At 59.9% G+C, this 14,579-nt stretch overlaps 7 protein-coding genes across 7 annotated transcripts; 6 read left to right on the top strand and 1 right to left on the bottom strand.

Annotated features, from left to right (window-relative positions):
• Nucleotides 1–9: 9 nt before the first annotated feature.
• CH63R_12605 (Sequence orphan) lies at nt 10–480 on the top strand (the record flags this gene model as incomplete). The annotated part of the gene is made up of 2 exons (XM_018307579.1): nt 10–105; nt 211–480. The coding sequence occupies 2 exons, from the start codon at nt 10–12 to the stop codon at nt 478–480; spliced, it is 366 nt and encodes a 121-aa protein (XP_018151996.1).
• A 686-nt stretch (nt 481–1,166) lies between these two features.
• On the top strand, nt 1,167–1,879 carry CH63R_12604 (Phosphatidylethanolamine-binding protein; the record flags this gene model as incomplete). The annotated part of the gene is made up of 2 exons (XM_018307578.1): nt 1,167–1,564; nt 1,687–1,879. 2 exons carry the CDS (start codon nt 1,167–1,169, stop codon nt 1,877–1,879), a joined length of 591 nt encoding a protein of 196 aa, XP_018151995.1.
• Nucleotides 1,880–2,544: 665 nt separating this feature from the next.
• Nucleotides 2,545–4,584, top strand: CH63R_12603 (A/G-specific adenine glycosylase; the record flags this gene model as incomplete). Its single annotated transcript, XM_018307577.1, has 1 exon — nt 2,545–4,584. One exon carries the CDS (start codon nt 2,545–2,547, stop codon nt 4,582–4,584), a length of 2,040 nt encoding a protein of 679 aa, XP_018151994.1.
• An 857-nt stretch (nt 4,585–5,441) lies between these two features.
• Nucleotides 5,442–6,942, top strand: CH63R_12602 (A/G-specific adenine glycosylase; the record flags this gene model as incomplete). The annotated part of the gene is made up of 4 exons (XM_018307576.1): nt 5,442–6,201; nt 6,267–6,315; nt 6,355–6,443; nt 6,512–6,942. 4 exons carry the CDS (start codon nt 5,442–5,444, stop codon nt 6,940–6,942), a joined length of 1,329 nt encoding a protein of 442 aa, XP_018151993.1.
• A 1,084-nt stretch (nt 6,943–8,026) lies between these two features.
• CH63R_12601 (A/G-specific adenine glycosylase) lies at nt 8,027–8,425 on the top strand (the record flags this gene model as incomplete). The annotated part of the gene is made up of 1 exon (XM_018307575.1): nt 8,027–8,425. The coding sequence occupies one exon, from the start codon at nt 8,027–8,029 to the stop codon at nt 8,423–8,425; it is 399 nt and encodes a 132-aa protein (XP_018151992.1).
• Nucleotides 8,426–11,714: 3,289 nt separating this feature from the next.
• On the bottom strand, nt 11,715–12,020 carry CH63R_12600 (uncharacterized protein; the record flags this gene model as incomplete). The annotated part of the gene is made up of 1 exon (XM_018307574.1): nt 11,715–12,020. The coding sequence occupies one exon, from the start codon at nt 12,018–12,020 to the stop codon at nt 11,715–11,717; it is 306 nt and encodes a 101-aa protein (XP_018151991.1).
• A 328-nt stretch (nt 12,021–12,348) lies between these two features.
• On the top strand, nt 12,349–14,095 carry CH63R_12599 (MFS quinate transporter; the record flags this gene model as incomplete). Its single annotated transcript, XM_018307573.1, has 2 exons — nt 12,349–12,626; nt 12,703–14,095. 2 exons carry the CDS (start codon nt 12,349–12,351, stop codon nt 14,093–14,095), a joined length of 1,671 nt encoding a protein of 556 aa, XP_018151990.1.
• Nucleotides 14,096–14,579: the final 484 nt, after the last annotated feature.

The raw sequence follows: 14,579 nt of genomic DNA, 5'->3' as shown, positions 1-14,579 counted from the left end.
TCGGCGACCATGATGCGCATCTGCTTCAGGATTGGTGAGATGCTGAACGCCTTTACCAAGTGCGCTCGGGAGAGGCAAGATGTGGTGCTGGAGCTCTTTGCGAGGGTGAACTATTCGAGCCGAGAGTTGTCGGCCAGAGTACAGCATTTCCAGCTCCGGGACCTTTTCACTGACCGACAACCGTTCTTGGGCGGCACACTCAAGGGCTAGTGGCTCGGCAGCGTCGTCGACGGCCACAGCAGCGTCGTCGACGGCCACAGCAGCGCGTTCCTCGGGCCGAGTGGCAAGAACAAGCTGTGCCGATGCGTTTGCAGACTCTCATACGACAGCAAGGCGGCCATTGGGCGTACGGCGTCGATTCTGTCCATCAGAGAGACGGACTGGGATGAGATTCAGTGGGCGTTGAGGATGGTTGCGAGGGATGCGGCGTCCGATGGCGGCGGTAGCTGTGAGGAGGGGATGCTTTCTTCGGGTATTTGAGTGGTGCATCTTGATGTCATGGGGAGGAGGCATATGGGACGTTACTTGCTACACACACGTGGGGGAAGCCATCTTTGGAACCGTAGGGCGGACTGATCAAACGGAGCTCATTGAGATGAGAAATCTTTGAAACAGGCGGAAGTGCTCTGAAAACTGTACACAATGATGAGTCTTAATGTTTGTTGTTCGAATCACGACAGAACATTCGTTCCAGGTCTGGCCTCTTTGTCGTTTGCTGAGTTGTTGGTTCGTATGTGCCCGAGCCGACTGAGTTGAGGCACATTTCCGTTCGTTGATTTGTTTAACGAGTACTCACTGACCATCCTGGTCATATCAAGTTGCAATTCCCAGTTACCCTCGGCTATGTAATCACGGATATCTCACCAAAACGCATCGGGGACGGGACGGGACAGGAACCTCTACGGTATGTATATCTGCCAAGACCCTTGGGTGCAGCAGAGGCGGCAATTTTCCACCACTGGCATCGATGCCCTCCTCGCGCCGCGCCGAACCCCGCGTAGGTCATCACGCATCACGTCTTCGGGTTAAATCCGCCCGCAGGCGACGGATGGTCCAAAAGGCATTCTTCAACGCGGCGAATATTCAATTTCCCCTCATCGACGCTCTTCACTTCTAACCAGTTCATCTTCCTTCACAGAGACACACAACAAACAACGCCCCTCATAATGTCCCTCTCCGACCACGCCGAGAAGCTCACCCGCTCGCTCGAGCAGGCCAAGCTCGTGCCCGGGTCGGCCGAGTCGCTGATCCCCGCCGGGTTCGCGCCGACGACCAAGCTCGAGGTGTCGTTCGCGGGCAAGACGGTGGACGCGGGCAACTTCTTCCGCGCGGGCGAGTGCAAGGTGGTGCCGAGCGTGTCGTTCGGCGCCGAGGCCGGGGCGAGCTCGGGCGCGTCCTACACCCTCTTCCTGACGGACCCGGACGCGCCGACGCCCGACAACCCGCAGTTCGCCTTCTGGAGGCACTGGGTGCTGCCGGGGTTGCAGCCCCTCAGCGGGGAGGCGGCGGTCGCGCAGACGAAGCCGGCGCTGACCGAGTTCCTCGGACCCGGACCCAAGGACGAGTGAGTTTTTTGCCCCGTGTTAGTGGATGGGTTCTATGGATGGGAGACGAAGGGGAGAAGGAAAGAGGAGACGATTCCGGTGAGAGAGAGAGAACGCTGACTTGGATGCCTTGCCCCCACAGCTCGAAGCCGCACCGTTACCTCTTCCTGCTCTACCGGGAGCCCGAGGGCCTTGATCTCAAGAAGGAGGACGTCGGCGGGGAGGAGTTTGTGCAGAGGCGGTCGTGGAAGCCGGCCGAGTTCGCCGAGAAGCACGGCCTGAAGCTGGTCGCCGCCAACTGGATGACGTGCGCCGGCGACGGCTGGACCGAGTGAGGCAGCGGCGGCAGCGGCGGCGGTGTTATCATCTAGAGTGTAGAGGACGACAACCAAATAGACTCATGCCATTATAGAGCTTTGTTTTGCTTCGGTTTGCCTTCTGTGGCTTGCTGCATCGTGAGACGTGAAACTCGATGGACGACGGAATCGGCGGCTTCACCATCGGCTTCAACTGCTCGTCGGTCCTATAGTCTAGTTGGTTAGGACGTCGGATTCTGATGATACTCAGATCCTTCCGTAGGCCCAGGTTCGAATCCTGGTAGGACCTGTCCTTTTGTTGCGTTTCACTCAATATGCAGTGTTTCTGTCTTTTTGGCGTTTCTACTTCTGCAACATGCTTGCCGTGCGTTGTTGTCCATGCTCGAGAGCAATTATTCAGATGTGTGTGTGTTTTATTTATGTAAGTGAAGCACAAAACAAAGCGTAATTCATTTATTTGTATGCATTCTAAAGTTGTCCTGGCGATTTCACAGTGGCCTGTGCCCCTGAATCGATCCCAGTTCTAGCTGCTACCCGCCTGAATCGACGCTAAATGGCGATCTTCAGTGGCTGTCAGTATCCCCTGTTGGGCGTGTCAGCGCACACCCGCTCGCTGACCCATCACCTTTTTCACCTCCAGACGCGTCTCCCCGTCGCGTCTTAGACAAGAAAAAAAAACCATCATGATAGAGCGCCGCAGTGTCCGCCGACAGAGCTCACTCGCAGCGGCAAAGAGGATACTCGCCCAAGTCGATGATGAGCCAGACGATGAGCCGGTGAGGTCAATTTCAAAAAGGCGCAAAGTCGCCGCCAAACCTCGGGAAGAAGACGCGTTTGAAGCCGACTTTGCACCTCGTGCAGACGACGATGATGACGACAACGACGACGAGGATGGGGCCAAGGAAACCAAGCAAAAAGAGGAACCCGAGGAGATCGAGGGAATCGAGGAAGCACTAGAACCGCAGCCCAAGCGGCGCAAGGTGGAAAAGACGCGAAAGGCAGACACCGCAAAGCTTCATGCAAGACTCTTCGGCCCATCCGCACAGGCGACGGCGACGACGAAGACGACGACGACCCGCCCAGCAGAAGCCTGCTCACCTCGGTCGAGAAACCACGCCGTCACGTATCACAGTCCTCTGTTGCTCGACGGCCAGCCGGGACGCCATGGACGTGACGCCCTCCTCGCCTGGTTCGACGCCGTCAGCACCACGCGCGGCATGCCGTGGCGCAAGCCCTGGATCGACCCGCGAGAACCCCGCGACGACCTCCGTGCTGCCCTCGAGAGGCGCGCCTACGAGGTCTGGATCAGCGAGATCATGCTGCAGCAGACCCGCGTCGCCGTCGTCATCGACTACTGGAACCGCTGGATGGCGCGGTGGCCCACCATCCAGGACCTCGCCGCCGCGCCGCCCGAGGACGTCGTGAGCGCCTGGCGCGGCCTGGGGTACTACAGCCGCGCGACGCGCATCCACGAGGCCGCGAAGCTGGTCGTCGGTGACCCGGGCTGGAACGGCCTGATGCCCGCCGACACGGCCGAGCTCGAGGCCAAGGTCCCCGGCGTGGGACGGTACACGGCCGGCGCCATTTCGGCCATCGTCTTCGGCCGGGCGGCGCCCATGGTCGACGGTAACGTGCTCCGCGTGCTGAGCCGGCAGCTGGGCGTGTTTGGCAACGCCAAGTCGGACAAGACCGTCATCGACCTGCTCTGGGCCGCGGCGGATGCGCTCGTGAAAGCCGTCGCGAAGGATGGCAAGGACGACGACGACGACGACGACGACGATGCCGAAGAGAAGGAGCCGCCGACGAGCGATCGGCCCGGGCGATGGGGACAGGCCCTGATGGAGCTCGGCAGCACCGTCTGCACGCCCAAGCCGAACTGCGGCGAGTGTCCCGTCACGTCGACGTGTCGCGCCTACGCCGAGGGCCTGCTGTTGGCGGCCGCGAAGCCAAGAAAGGGGGCCGGGGTGGTGGAGGACATTGAGGACTTGTGCTCGATTTGCGAGCCCTTTGAGGAGGCGGCGGCGGCGGAGGATGAAGCAGCAGCGTCCGGGGGCGACTCAGACACGGATGCGCCCAAGACGGCCAGGGGAGCCAAAAAGGGGGCAATAAAGTCTCGGCCGGCGGCGAAGCAAGCCACCCTGTCCGCTTTCTTCTCTTCCAAGACGACAAAAGATGCAGAGCCATCCGCGCCGAAGCAGCCGGCGGTGAACGCCAAAACGCTCGAGGTGGTCGCCAACCACGCCAAGAGGTTCCCGCTCAAGGTGGTCAAGAAGGCCGTCCGATCGGAGGAGGCCCTCGTCTGCGCCGTCCGCCGCCGCGACGGACGTTTCCTGGTGCACCGGCGACCCGACAAGGGCCTCCTCGCCGGGCTGTGGGAGCTGCCGAGCCACACGCTGCCGGCGGCGACAACGACGACGAAGAAGGGCGGAAGCACGGCGCCGTCAAGGAGGAGGGACGCGCAGGGGTACGTGGCTGGTCTGCTTGATGGCAACGGGGGGAAGCCCGAGGTGCGGCATGTCGTGGATCTCGGCAGCGTGCCATGGCTGTTTTCGCATCTCAAGCTGACGATGCACGTGCACTTGTTCGAGGTTGATGGGGACGAGGATCTCGGGTCGTCGCATGTGAGGCACCGGTGGGCGACGGCGGAGGAGGTGGACGAGGAGTCGATGGGGACGGGGATGCGCAAGTGCTGGGCGCTAGTGAGGGAGAGGATGGAGGAGTAATGTACATGGTCGGTAGCATGTTGCCGTGAAGGGGCGGGCATCTATCTGTACAAACAATGCCTAACCAAGGACTGTCGAGCGGCCTCACTCCGATATGTACGGCCCTCCTCCGTGGCGCATTGAAGAAAGCCCATTGCGGGGCTGCGGGCTTTTTCCGACCCCGCAAATTTCGGACCCGACCGTCCGGATACACCGGCCCAACCGCCGCGTGGGTTGTCTGGAGTTTGGTCAAATGCTAGTGGTTCAATGCCAAGTGTTACGATGCTTCTCTCCGTATCCAATAGCCCGCAACTCCAACACACTCTCAAGAAAGAGGCGTCGCCAAGTGGCCTGGACTACAACTTGCAAGGTTCCCCCTCATGACTCGGTGCAGCCCTGAACAGAACATGCCCGTTCTCTACCAAGCCCAGCTACTCCCCCAAAAAACCGAAAAAAAAACCAAGCATCTTGGCGCACTTGGCATCGCGGCTTGCGATGTTCCGGCGGACTGTCCCTGGCGAGCGGGAACCCCTCACCTCAGGCTAGCGAGGTCCCGCACGCCGAGAGACGATCGCCGCATGGGGACGGGAAGGGAAAGGGGGGCGGGGGATAACGAGAGGGACAAAGTCGGTTTTGCGGACCAAGAGGCTAAATGCGATGCTTGTTTTCTGATCCAAGTTGGGGTGGCGGCGGCAACCACACCCACACCGTTGCGGGATGCGGATGGGGTCGCAGCGTGTTCCTTTTTGGGCCACGGTCATATCGGCGTGTAATAAAACCGTCTCCCCCGGGAGAATTAGAGAAGAGAAACCTTGGAGACTGCTGTTCGGTTTCGCAGCTTGCCTTTGATAACCCTGTTTGCCATGACGACGAAAAAGATGTCGGCCTCTTCCAAGTTTGATATCTTGGCCGTTCTCCTGACGATGGCCGCCTTCTCCTCGACAGCACTCGCCAGCAATAGCAACGTAGGCAACCAGTGTGCCTGGAATCCCTCCGGGCCGCTCGGCCTCCTCGGACAATGCCGCGCGGCATACAATCCAACAACGGCATCCAGGGCCTCCAACTGGGGTCCTTGGACGCAGCGTCCCGTGTGCGTCGGCCCAAAAGCGAACAGGGGCCCGGCCTACTGCGCCTTTGTCAAGGAGGACTTCCGCGGCGAGGCGGGCCTCCTCGTGCTCACCAGCCCGGAGATCGCGGCCGGCGACGACAGCTTCGTCGAGGACTTTGATCCGCGGTGGACCGGAGACACCGGACGACGACCCCGGCCCGCCGCGTCCGACGCGCCGCCGTTCGAGGTCAGGGAGATCCCGGGCAAGGGCCTGGGCGCCGTGGCCACCGCGGCGATCCGCGCGGGCGACGTCGTGCTGAGGGAGCACCCGGCGCTCCTGCAGCTGGCCGAGCCGGCCGAGGCGCTCGACCGGACGCAGGCGATCTGGGTGCTGGAGGAGGGCTTCGTGCGGCTGCCGAGGCGCGACCAGCAGCGGATCTTCGACCTCTCGCGGAGCACGGGCGGACACGTGCTCGAGGACATTGTGCGGACCAACACCTTCGGCGCGACGTTCAACGACGTCGCGCACTTTGGGCTGTTCCCGAGAGTCGCGGTAGGTGGGAAAGGAGGGGCGGCGCCTGTTGCGGCGTGTAAGTCAAGGGGGGTTTCACACTGACGAGACGAGCAGAGAATCAACCACGCGTGTAAGCCAAAGTGAGTATCCCGGCAGAGTCTGTTGTTGCCCCTCAAGACAGAGACTGGAGGTCAGATGTCCTTTGATTGTAGACACTTACACGTCTCAGCGCCATCACTCGATACTCTCCCCGGACGCTGGAGTTGGAAGTCGTGGCCTACAAAAACATCCAACCGGGCGAGGAAGTGAGCATCAGCTGTAAGCCCCCTCCCCCCCCCCTCTCCTTTCGTCTATTCCCTCGGCTGACAAGACACGGCGGAAAACAGACTCGATGCTGAACATGCTCTCCGACGACCGCAAACGGACGCTCCAGGAATGGGGCTTCAACTGCACCTGCGCCCTCTGCGGCTCCCCCGCCGCCGACATCGCCGCCTCGGACGCCCGGCGCGCGCGGCTGCAGCAGATCCTCGCGCGACTCACGGACGAGACGGCGACGGGGCCGTCGTCGGCCGCGGCCATCGGGGAGCTGACGGCGGAGATGGACGGCGTGGTGGAGCGGGAGGGCCTCGCGGCGCAGGCGGGCGAGTTCTACGGCATGGTGGCGCGGGCGTACGCGCGGGCGGGCGAGGCCGGGGCGGGCGCGAGGTACGCGCGGATGGCGGTGGAGGGCATGGAGCGGTTTGCGGGGTACGACGACGAGAGGACGGCGGCGGCGAGGGGGCTTTTGGGGGAGTTGGGGAAAGTTGGGGGCGCGTGAGAGCCCTCCCCTACCTCCCTCTCCTGTATGTCAAAGTCGACGTGGGCGGGCGTGTGTAAGTCTGGGGCCCCGGGGTTGTGTTCCTGATCCGGGGGGGTGGTGAGCGAGCGAACCTCTCCCACCCCCTGGTTCTTGGGGGGGGGATACCAGTCCCGTCTCTGGGGTTTCTGGGGAAGAGAGAGAGGCAGGGGTAGAAGGATGGAAGCCAGGGGGGGGCAGGACTGATGCAGACGGAGAAATTCCTCTTGGAGGAGAATTCTTCCGGCGGCGCGGGCTGGACGTCCAGGAGCGGCTATGCGGCATCATCCAGTGTGGTGGAAGAGACGGACAGACGGGCGGATGGACGGATGGATGGATGAGCGGACGGGGTCCGCCAACGGTTCGTTGTCAGATCTTGATCTGGTTTAGATTGCGGGAGGATGCTCCCGCCGTACATCATGCCGGCTGTTGGTAGTCCTGGAAGAGGGGTGGTTTGACTTAGGAGTGAGTATATATATACACACACATTTTTATATGTTGACACGGGTTGGGGGAGTTGAGGCTCTGGCTGCAGTTCCACCTTTTGGCGATGCCAAGTGCCTTGGGACGACGATTGCCAAGATGTCTTGGCGGCTTGGTGTGGGCGTCGTGTATATATATACTAGTAGGTATGGAGCATATGTTTAAACGTTCAAAACATGCAGATGTGCGTATGCATCTTTCATGGTCGGACAGTCCAGTCCTTTTCTCATGACTGGCGTCGTCAGTGAATGTTTGCTTGGTGGCTTGCTTGTTTGTGACGAGACCTGTAGACAAAGGCGTTGTGAGAACATGGACTGGGGGGAGAGTCGGCCTGTGAACAAGGCCATTGTGCCGGCTTTGATCTCACGTACATCCCGGAAACGAGCATTGGTTTAGTCACAAGAGAGAAGTGAGTGTTCAGCATCTCCAGTACTTTAAAAAGTGAATGCCGTGTTGGCCAGTGATCCCCTGCTCGCTAGGGAACCACAAGCCATCAAGCGACTTATTGACCATAACATCACAGCAGTGCATTCTCAACCCCCCCTTAAGAGCAGTAAAGTAACACCAAAAAGACAAGTCAGTCATGTGCATCCAGTGGATCGCCCCGGCCAACTGTGCCATCGCCGTCCACGGCACGCCGCGGGACGGGTGCAGGGGCACGCACGTCGTCGTGACGCGGCGCGAGGTGTGCGCCCTCGCCGACGAGCGGTGCGTGTGCTTCTTCGGCTCCTGCGGGGACATGGTCACGCTGTCGCCGCAGGGCCAGGGCACCGTCGACGCGCCGTGCGAGGCGTGCGGCGTCGACCTGGACCCGGAGCAGATGATGCTGCTCAAGGTGTTTGACGAGGCCTTCGCGACCGAGTGGGTCATCGCCTTTGGCGAGAGCCATTACGAAAAGTGCACCGAGGGCATGTGGAGGGGTCGGTGGGAGGCGGACGCGAGGGAGGGAGTGGACGAGTCATCGTCGGCCCGTCTTGAGTGAGTATTACACGTGTAGAGCGTCCCTGGAGGACGGTTGGGGGGGGAGGTTGTGCTGAGCAGGGTTGTTACGAGAGATGAATCAGATTAACACAGAAGTTCCAAGATGGAGAAGAAGGGAGAGGAGAAGAGGGAGAAGGGAAGGCCAAACAAAGAGAAAGAAAGAAAAAAGAAAAGAAAAAAAAGACCAGAAAAAAACAGGATTCGCTCCCGTCGATCGCTCGGGTTTCGCTCTCTTTTTTGAGCCCCGAGGCCCCATAGGCGTGACGAGACTGGTATTTGCAATCATCGGGTAGCGCCTCTGACCAAACAGCATTCGGTAATGCGTACAGAGCAGCATGTTGCTAATGCCGCGCGCCGAACATCGTATGAGATTCCAGATTACCAGTCGTAAAAACCATCCCCGCATGGTCTGTCACAATTACAAACGCGAACCCGAGCGGCTGGGGGTATGCCAGCGGGGCAAGGAGGAGGGATGGGGGAGAGTCCGTGATTCAGTAAGATCTCCGTCCGTCTCCTCCATGTGACGGGTGGATTCTGCTGGCGTCGGTGAGAGATTGCGAACTGTTGAGGGCAAGGCAACCTTTGCCAGTTTTGATCAAATAAAAGAGAAACTGTGTGTGTGTGTGTGTGTTGTGGGAAACGCCAGGCAGCGCGGGCTGTAAGTCGAGCGCTTAGGTATTCCCTCTCCAGTTTGCCTCCCCAACCCCATACAGTCTCCATCAAAGGAAGCTTCTCCGGGAGGAGGGCATGGGGGACGGTGGAGGGGGAAAGCTTGGGGTTTGAAAGGTTTCGCTAGTTCGTTAGTTCGTTTAGGGGACCTGGGGGTGGCCATGGTGTTCGGGGCAGACGGAGTCGAGAAACCGGGAACCGGACGACATGGACTTGGACCTCACGAGTCACCGGGCGTAAGACGGCGCAATCATCAACGCTCTGGTTGGCCGAGACGGGCACGTAAGCTTATTCTACGGGGGAGGAGGAAGAGGACGGACAAGATCCATCCCATCTCGTTCCGCCAGACTCCAGCGCCTCGTCTCGAGAGTCCCCAGAGTCGAGATGAGGGGGAAAGAAATGGGCCGGATGGCGGCGCTGGCGTCTCGAACCGAGGGAAGACGACTCAGGGGATAGAAAAAGTAGCCAACGGTCGGTCGAGGCCCGATGGGCCAGACCTTGTTAGTTGGTAACTTGGTAGTGGCGGGTGGTAGCAGTGAGCTCCCACCTCTCACTCAGGGAACAATAACCGGAGCAGACCGGGGGTCCATGACTCGATTGCGAAGGCGGGAGGAGACTCCGCGGGCGTAGGAGGTGCAAACAACTGTAGGAGGGCAACAACTTACACATCCTCGGGGCGATATGCCATGGTTCCCCCCCAACATCATATATGGGCCCATCTGGCAGCCGTCTCACGGAAGATGGCCGAGCGGCAGTTGCACGCGCGGGCTTGCGGGCTCGCCCCCGTCGACTTAGTCCCGATGCGGCCTGACCTACCTCCACCGGCCGGCGGCGAGCTGCGTTCCTGCGAGAGCGAGCAGAGGCCGGGGTTCTTTGCAAATTCCGGCCAGGCGTACTCCCCATGCACGAATACTCTCCCAAGGTGTGCCCGGGGGTTGGTTCCTCTCCATCTCGGGAGCGTGTTATAGGCCCGAGACCAAGCCAGAACAAGCACTTTTGCGATGGGGCGGCGCCGCGAACTCGCACAGAGACTGACATGGATATGGATCATGGGCCGATTATGTATGGGGCATTTGCGAACGTGGGGTCCCCTTTTCCCCTCTCTCTCTTTCTCCCTCTCTCTCCGTGTCCCTCTCCCCCCTTCTTTCTTTGGTCAGCAGAGATCCACGAGCTGGTTGCGGTCATCGGCGCACTGACGAGTCATATTCAAGGTATTTTCTAGAAAAATTTGCGGGACAGACGGACAAAAGTGAGAGAGAGAGAGGGTTGTGAGAGGAGAGATGTTGCGGGGAAAACCCGTCCGTGTCTTCTCCAAACCCCAACATCGCGGAGAATGCGGACCTGGTTCCTCTTTATATGAAGCAGGGGTTGAGCCACCACACCACACAAACCAGTTGAGTGAATGAGCCACACACTCACACACACACACACACTCACACTCACACAAACAAGCCCCGACTTGGCTCGCGCTCTTGGTGTTTCTTGGGGTTCTCGGAGTCTCTTGGTATCCCTTGGCAGAGCATGGCAGAACATGGCCCAGGGGGGCAGCATCACGTCACTTGGCGCTGGCCGATCACCCTCCGCTCCAACTCTTGGTCCAATCCAGCGACGCGGAACGGTCGCATGCCGGTGCAAACAAGACTTGAGGCGTCTTCTTGGCTCGGCCAACTCCTTGGCTCGCCCCAGCTTCCCTAGTAGCCTCCCCCCCCCCCCCCCCCCCCCCCCTCCCAAAACGACTCAACGACACGCGGTTCTCGGCGATTCGGCACCGGACACTCTGAAAGTCGAGCGCGAAAATGGACCAAAATCGAAGCGCTTCTGCGGGTGTGTTGCATTCTGCGGAATCTTGCGGGAAGCCTCTTTTCAAGTTTGACGATAACCCGTTTCGTTATACTTCTCCCGCCGCCGCCGCCGCCACCGCCGCCCGACGCAACAACCTTCGAGAATGCGTCGCACATCGGGCTTGTCGTGTGCCAGAGTTTTGCATGAGCGCGGCACGATGGCCGGAAGTGTTGCCCATGGTTGCCCCTTCGAGCCCCCCGAACCGCCATCCGAAGTCTATCGTAGGCCGTCCCATTTCTCCGCGGGGGGGGGAGAAACTGGGGTAGGTGAGCGAAGTCTGAAATTTAGACTCTTGGGTTTTGTATCACAGCGTTTTCCGCTGCCTCGGTTTTCCGTCGGCTTCTCTTGGCTCCTTTACTCTCTCTCTCTCTCTCTCTCTTTCTTTCTCTTCCTTTTCGCATTGATGCCGACACCTGTGTACAGGTATCTACGCAGTAAGTACGTGTGTCAGCATCGCGCGTTGTCAGACGACGACCACTCTCAACCCAGACAACCCAACCCATTCATCTTGTCTTGCCTCTTTCAGTATACCGAAGAGCGGAGGAAACCCGCGTGCTATGCATGTCAGAGTGGATGGGTAACTCCCCTTGTGATGCAATGCAGTGATGCCTGCTACAGTTACCTTGCTCCGTACGAGCGAGCTGGCTGAGTCACTCACTTTCACTGACGAGAAGAAGGAGGACGGAGACATGTCCGGGTCTAATGACTGATTAGACAAAGCGCATCTCCTCCGTATTTCTCCCCTCTACACGTGTAGGCTTCCCCCCCTTCTTCCCCAACTACCCCAAACTCAGCAGCCGCCAGCCGGATATGGTCAAGCTGCCGCCCACTTCACGTCCTTGCCCGCCGCCTCCTTCTCCCCACGCATCTCCATGCTCGTCCCCATACCGCCATCTCCAGCCATCCTTGTCTAGGCCTCGCAGCAGGGACGTGGTCTCCTCGTAAATTCTCATTCTGGTGGATCGGAACTTGAGCGATTGGCCCGGCCGGTGGGCCTCCTCAACCTTCCCCCTTCGACTGAGGACTATCCCAACGACGGGGTTTCCCACGGGGTCGTCGCCGCCGCATTGGCCGCCGGCTGCCATCTCTCATCTCTCTGAAGCGGGGGGGCGGAAGGGCACGCGGAGATGTAGAGGGGGGGAAAAGATGGGACGTGGAGGGGACCGACTGGGTAGAGTATAGTGTCAGCATCTCCCAACACCCAGACTTCAAGTATTAATACGCATCCAGTCCCGCGGCCTCTCTCTCTCTGCTTTTATGCCCCTTCAACCGTCGTGTTCACATCTCTCAAGCCCTCACACGTCTCTCCTTCTTCTTGCCTTTCTTCAGCAAGCATACTAAAGGAACGAACGAACCGACACTTCATTCGTGCGAGACTATCCCCTCCTTCCACCCCCCCGCATCACCTTCAAAATGGCTGGTGGCGTCAAAAAACCCATCAACATCTTCAAGCTCGGAGACCTGGGTGAACCCAAGGGCGTCTTCAACTGGCGGCTATGGTTCGCCGTCATCTCCTTCGGCCTCATGGGCGCCGCCCGTGGTGTCGATGAGGGCCTCATCTCGGGTGCCTTTGGCTCCAAGGATTTCCAGAGGTTCATTCACTACGAGACCTACAGCGAGGTCGAGCAGACCAACATCAAGGCCAACGTCTCCGCCATGGTCCAGCTGGGTTCCGTCGCCGGTGCTCTCTTGTAAGTTTCTCCTCATGTCTTCACACCACCTGTTCCCCTACCCAAGCAGCAATGCTAACCACGTATATTCTTCAAGTGCTTTCCTCATCTGTGACAAGATCGGCCGTATCTGGGCCACCCGCCAGCTCTGCATCGTCTGGATCATCGGTATCGCCATCTTCATGGCCAACAACGGCTCCCTCGCTGCCGTCTACGCCGGCCGCTTCATCGCCGGCCTCGGCGTCGGTCAGACCCCCGTCGTTGCTCCCGTCTACCTCGCCGAGATCGCCCCGGCATCCATCCGCGGCCTCTGCACCTGCGTCTTCACCGGCTTCGTCTACCTCGGCATCGTGCTCGCCTACTTCACCAACTACGGCTGCCAGATCCACCTCGGCGACAACACCCACAACCGCTGGCTCGTGCCGACCTCGCTGCACATCATGTTCGCCGGCATCATCTTCATCCTGACCTTCTTCCAGTACGAGTCCCCCCGCTTCCTCGTCAAGCAGGGCAAGATCGAGCAGGCCACCGAGACCATGGCCCACCTCCGCCACCTCCCCGTCGACCACGACTACGTCACCCGCGAGATCTACAACATCCAGCACGCCCACCACGAGGAGCTCGAGGCCAGCAAGGGCGCCACCTGGTACGGCAAGGTCAAGGAGCTGTTCCTCGTCCCCAGCAACCTGTACCGCCTCTACCTCTCCACCATGGTCCAGTTCCTGTCCCAGTGGTCCGGCGCCGGCTCCATCACCCTCTACGCCCCGGACCTGTTCAAGATCCTCGGCATCGAGGGCCAGAACGAGTCCCTCCTCATCACCGCCGTCTTCGGTGTCGTCAAGCTCACCGCCGCCATCCTCTGCGCCCTGTTCCTCGTCGACGTCATCGGCCGCAAGCGCGCCCTGCTCACCGGCATCACCCTGCAGGCCATCGCCATGATCTACGTCGCCGCCTTCCTGACCCACGTGCCCCTCCTCGGCGTCGACGAGTCCTTCAAGCTGCCCGACCACCTCGTCGGCGTCAGCAAGGGCGCCATCGCCATGATCTACGTCTCCGGCTTCGGCTGGGCCCTCGGCTGGAACTCCATGCAGTACCTCCTCACCGCCGAGCTCTTCCCCCTCCGCGTCCGCGCCCTCGCCACCTCGTGGGCCATGACCCTCCACTTCGCCAACCAGTACGGCAACAGCCGCGCCGTCCCCAACATGCTCGCCTCTACCTCCGTCGGCGGCATCTCCCCCATGGGCACCTTCTGGTCCTTCGCCGCCATCACCCTCATCGGCGGCGCCTGGGTCTGGTTCTTCGTCCCCGAGACCTCCGGCCGCGCCCTCGAGAGCATGGACCGCCTCTTCGAGCTGCCCTGGTACAGGATCGGCCTGTACGGCAACCAGGACGCCGAGGAGAGGGATATCGTCCACAACGAGAAGCAGGAGGCCGCAGAGGCCGTTCTCGGAGAGGCCGAGCACGCCGAGAAGAAGAGCGCCCACGTGTAAGAGTGTGTGTGCGATGGAAGGAATGGGGATGTACAAGGAGAAAAAACAAAGGATGCTAGAGGCGTCCTACGGCCGGAAAGGGCATATAATGAATGCGATATACCCAATAATGATACGATTTTCAATGTTACCTCGCCGATGATTCATCCTTTTGGTCCGTCTCTTGTTTTAATTCGTGTCTTAACTATGTCCAGCCCCAGTGTCAAGTTCCGGGGTCGACAAGGCCTTTTCCCATCACAACCTTACATCAAAGATTGCAGCGGAATTGTCGACTCTGCAGCCAGGTTTGTCCAAGAGGGAAACACTCCTACATCTGGATCCGATCTTTGAGATTTCAATACACCCGGAAACTAGACCATGATTAACATGAGCCTCCGAGCACCACTTCCACCGTTTATGTAACCGACCATGCCGGCGATGCTGGTATCAAGAGTGCAGGGTATGTCACGTCCTACAATTAGTTCAAATTTGCAACGTTATTCAG

The sequence above is a fragment of the Colletotrichum higginsianum genome, chromosome 9, assembly GCF_001672515.1.
Source record: "Colletotrichum higginsianum IMI 349063 chromosome 9, whole genome shotgun sequence".
NCBI lineage: Eukaryota > Fungi > Ascomycota > Sordariomycetes > Glomerellales > Glomerellaceae > Colletotrichum > Colletotrichum higginsianum.
This window is presented reverse-complemented; position numbering and strand designations above follow the sequence as displayed.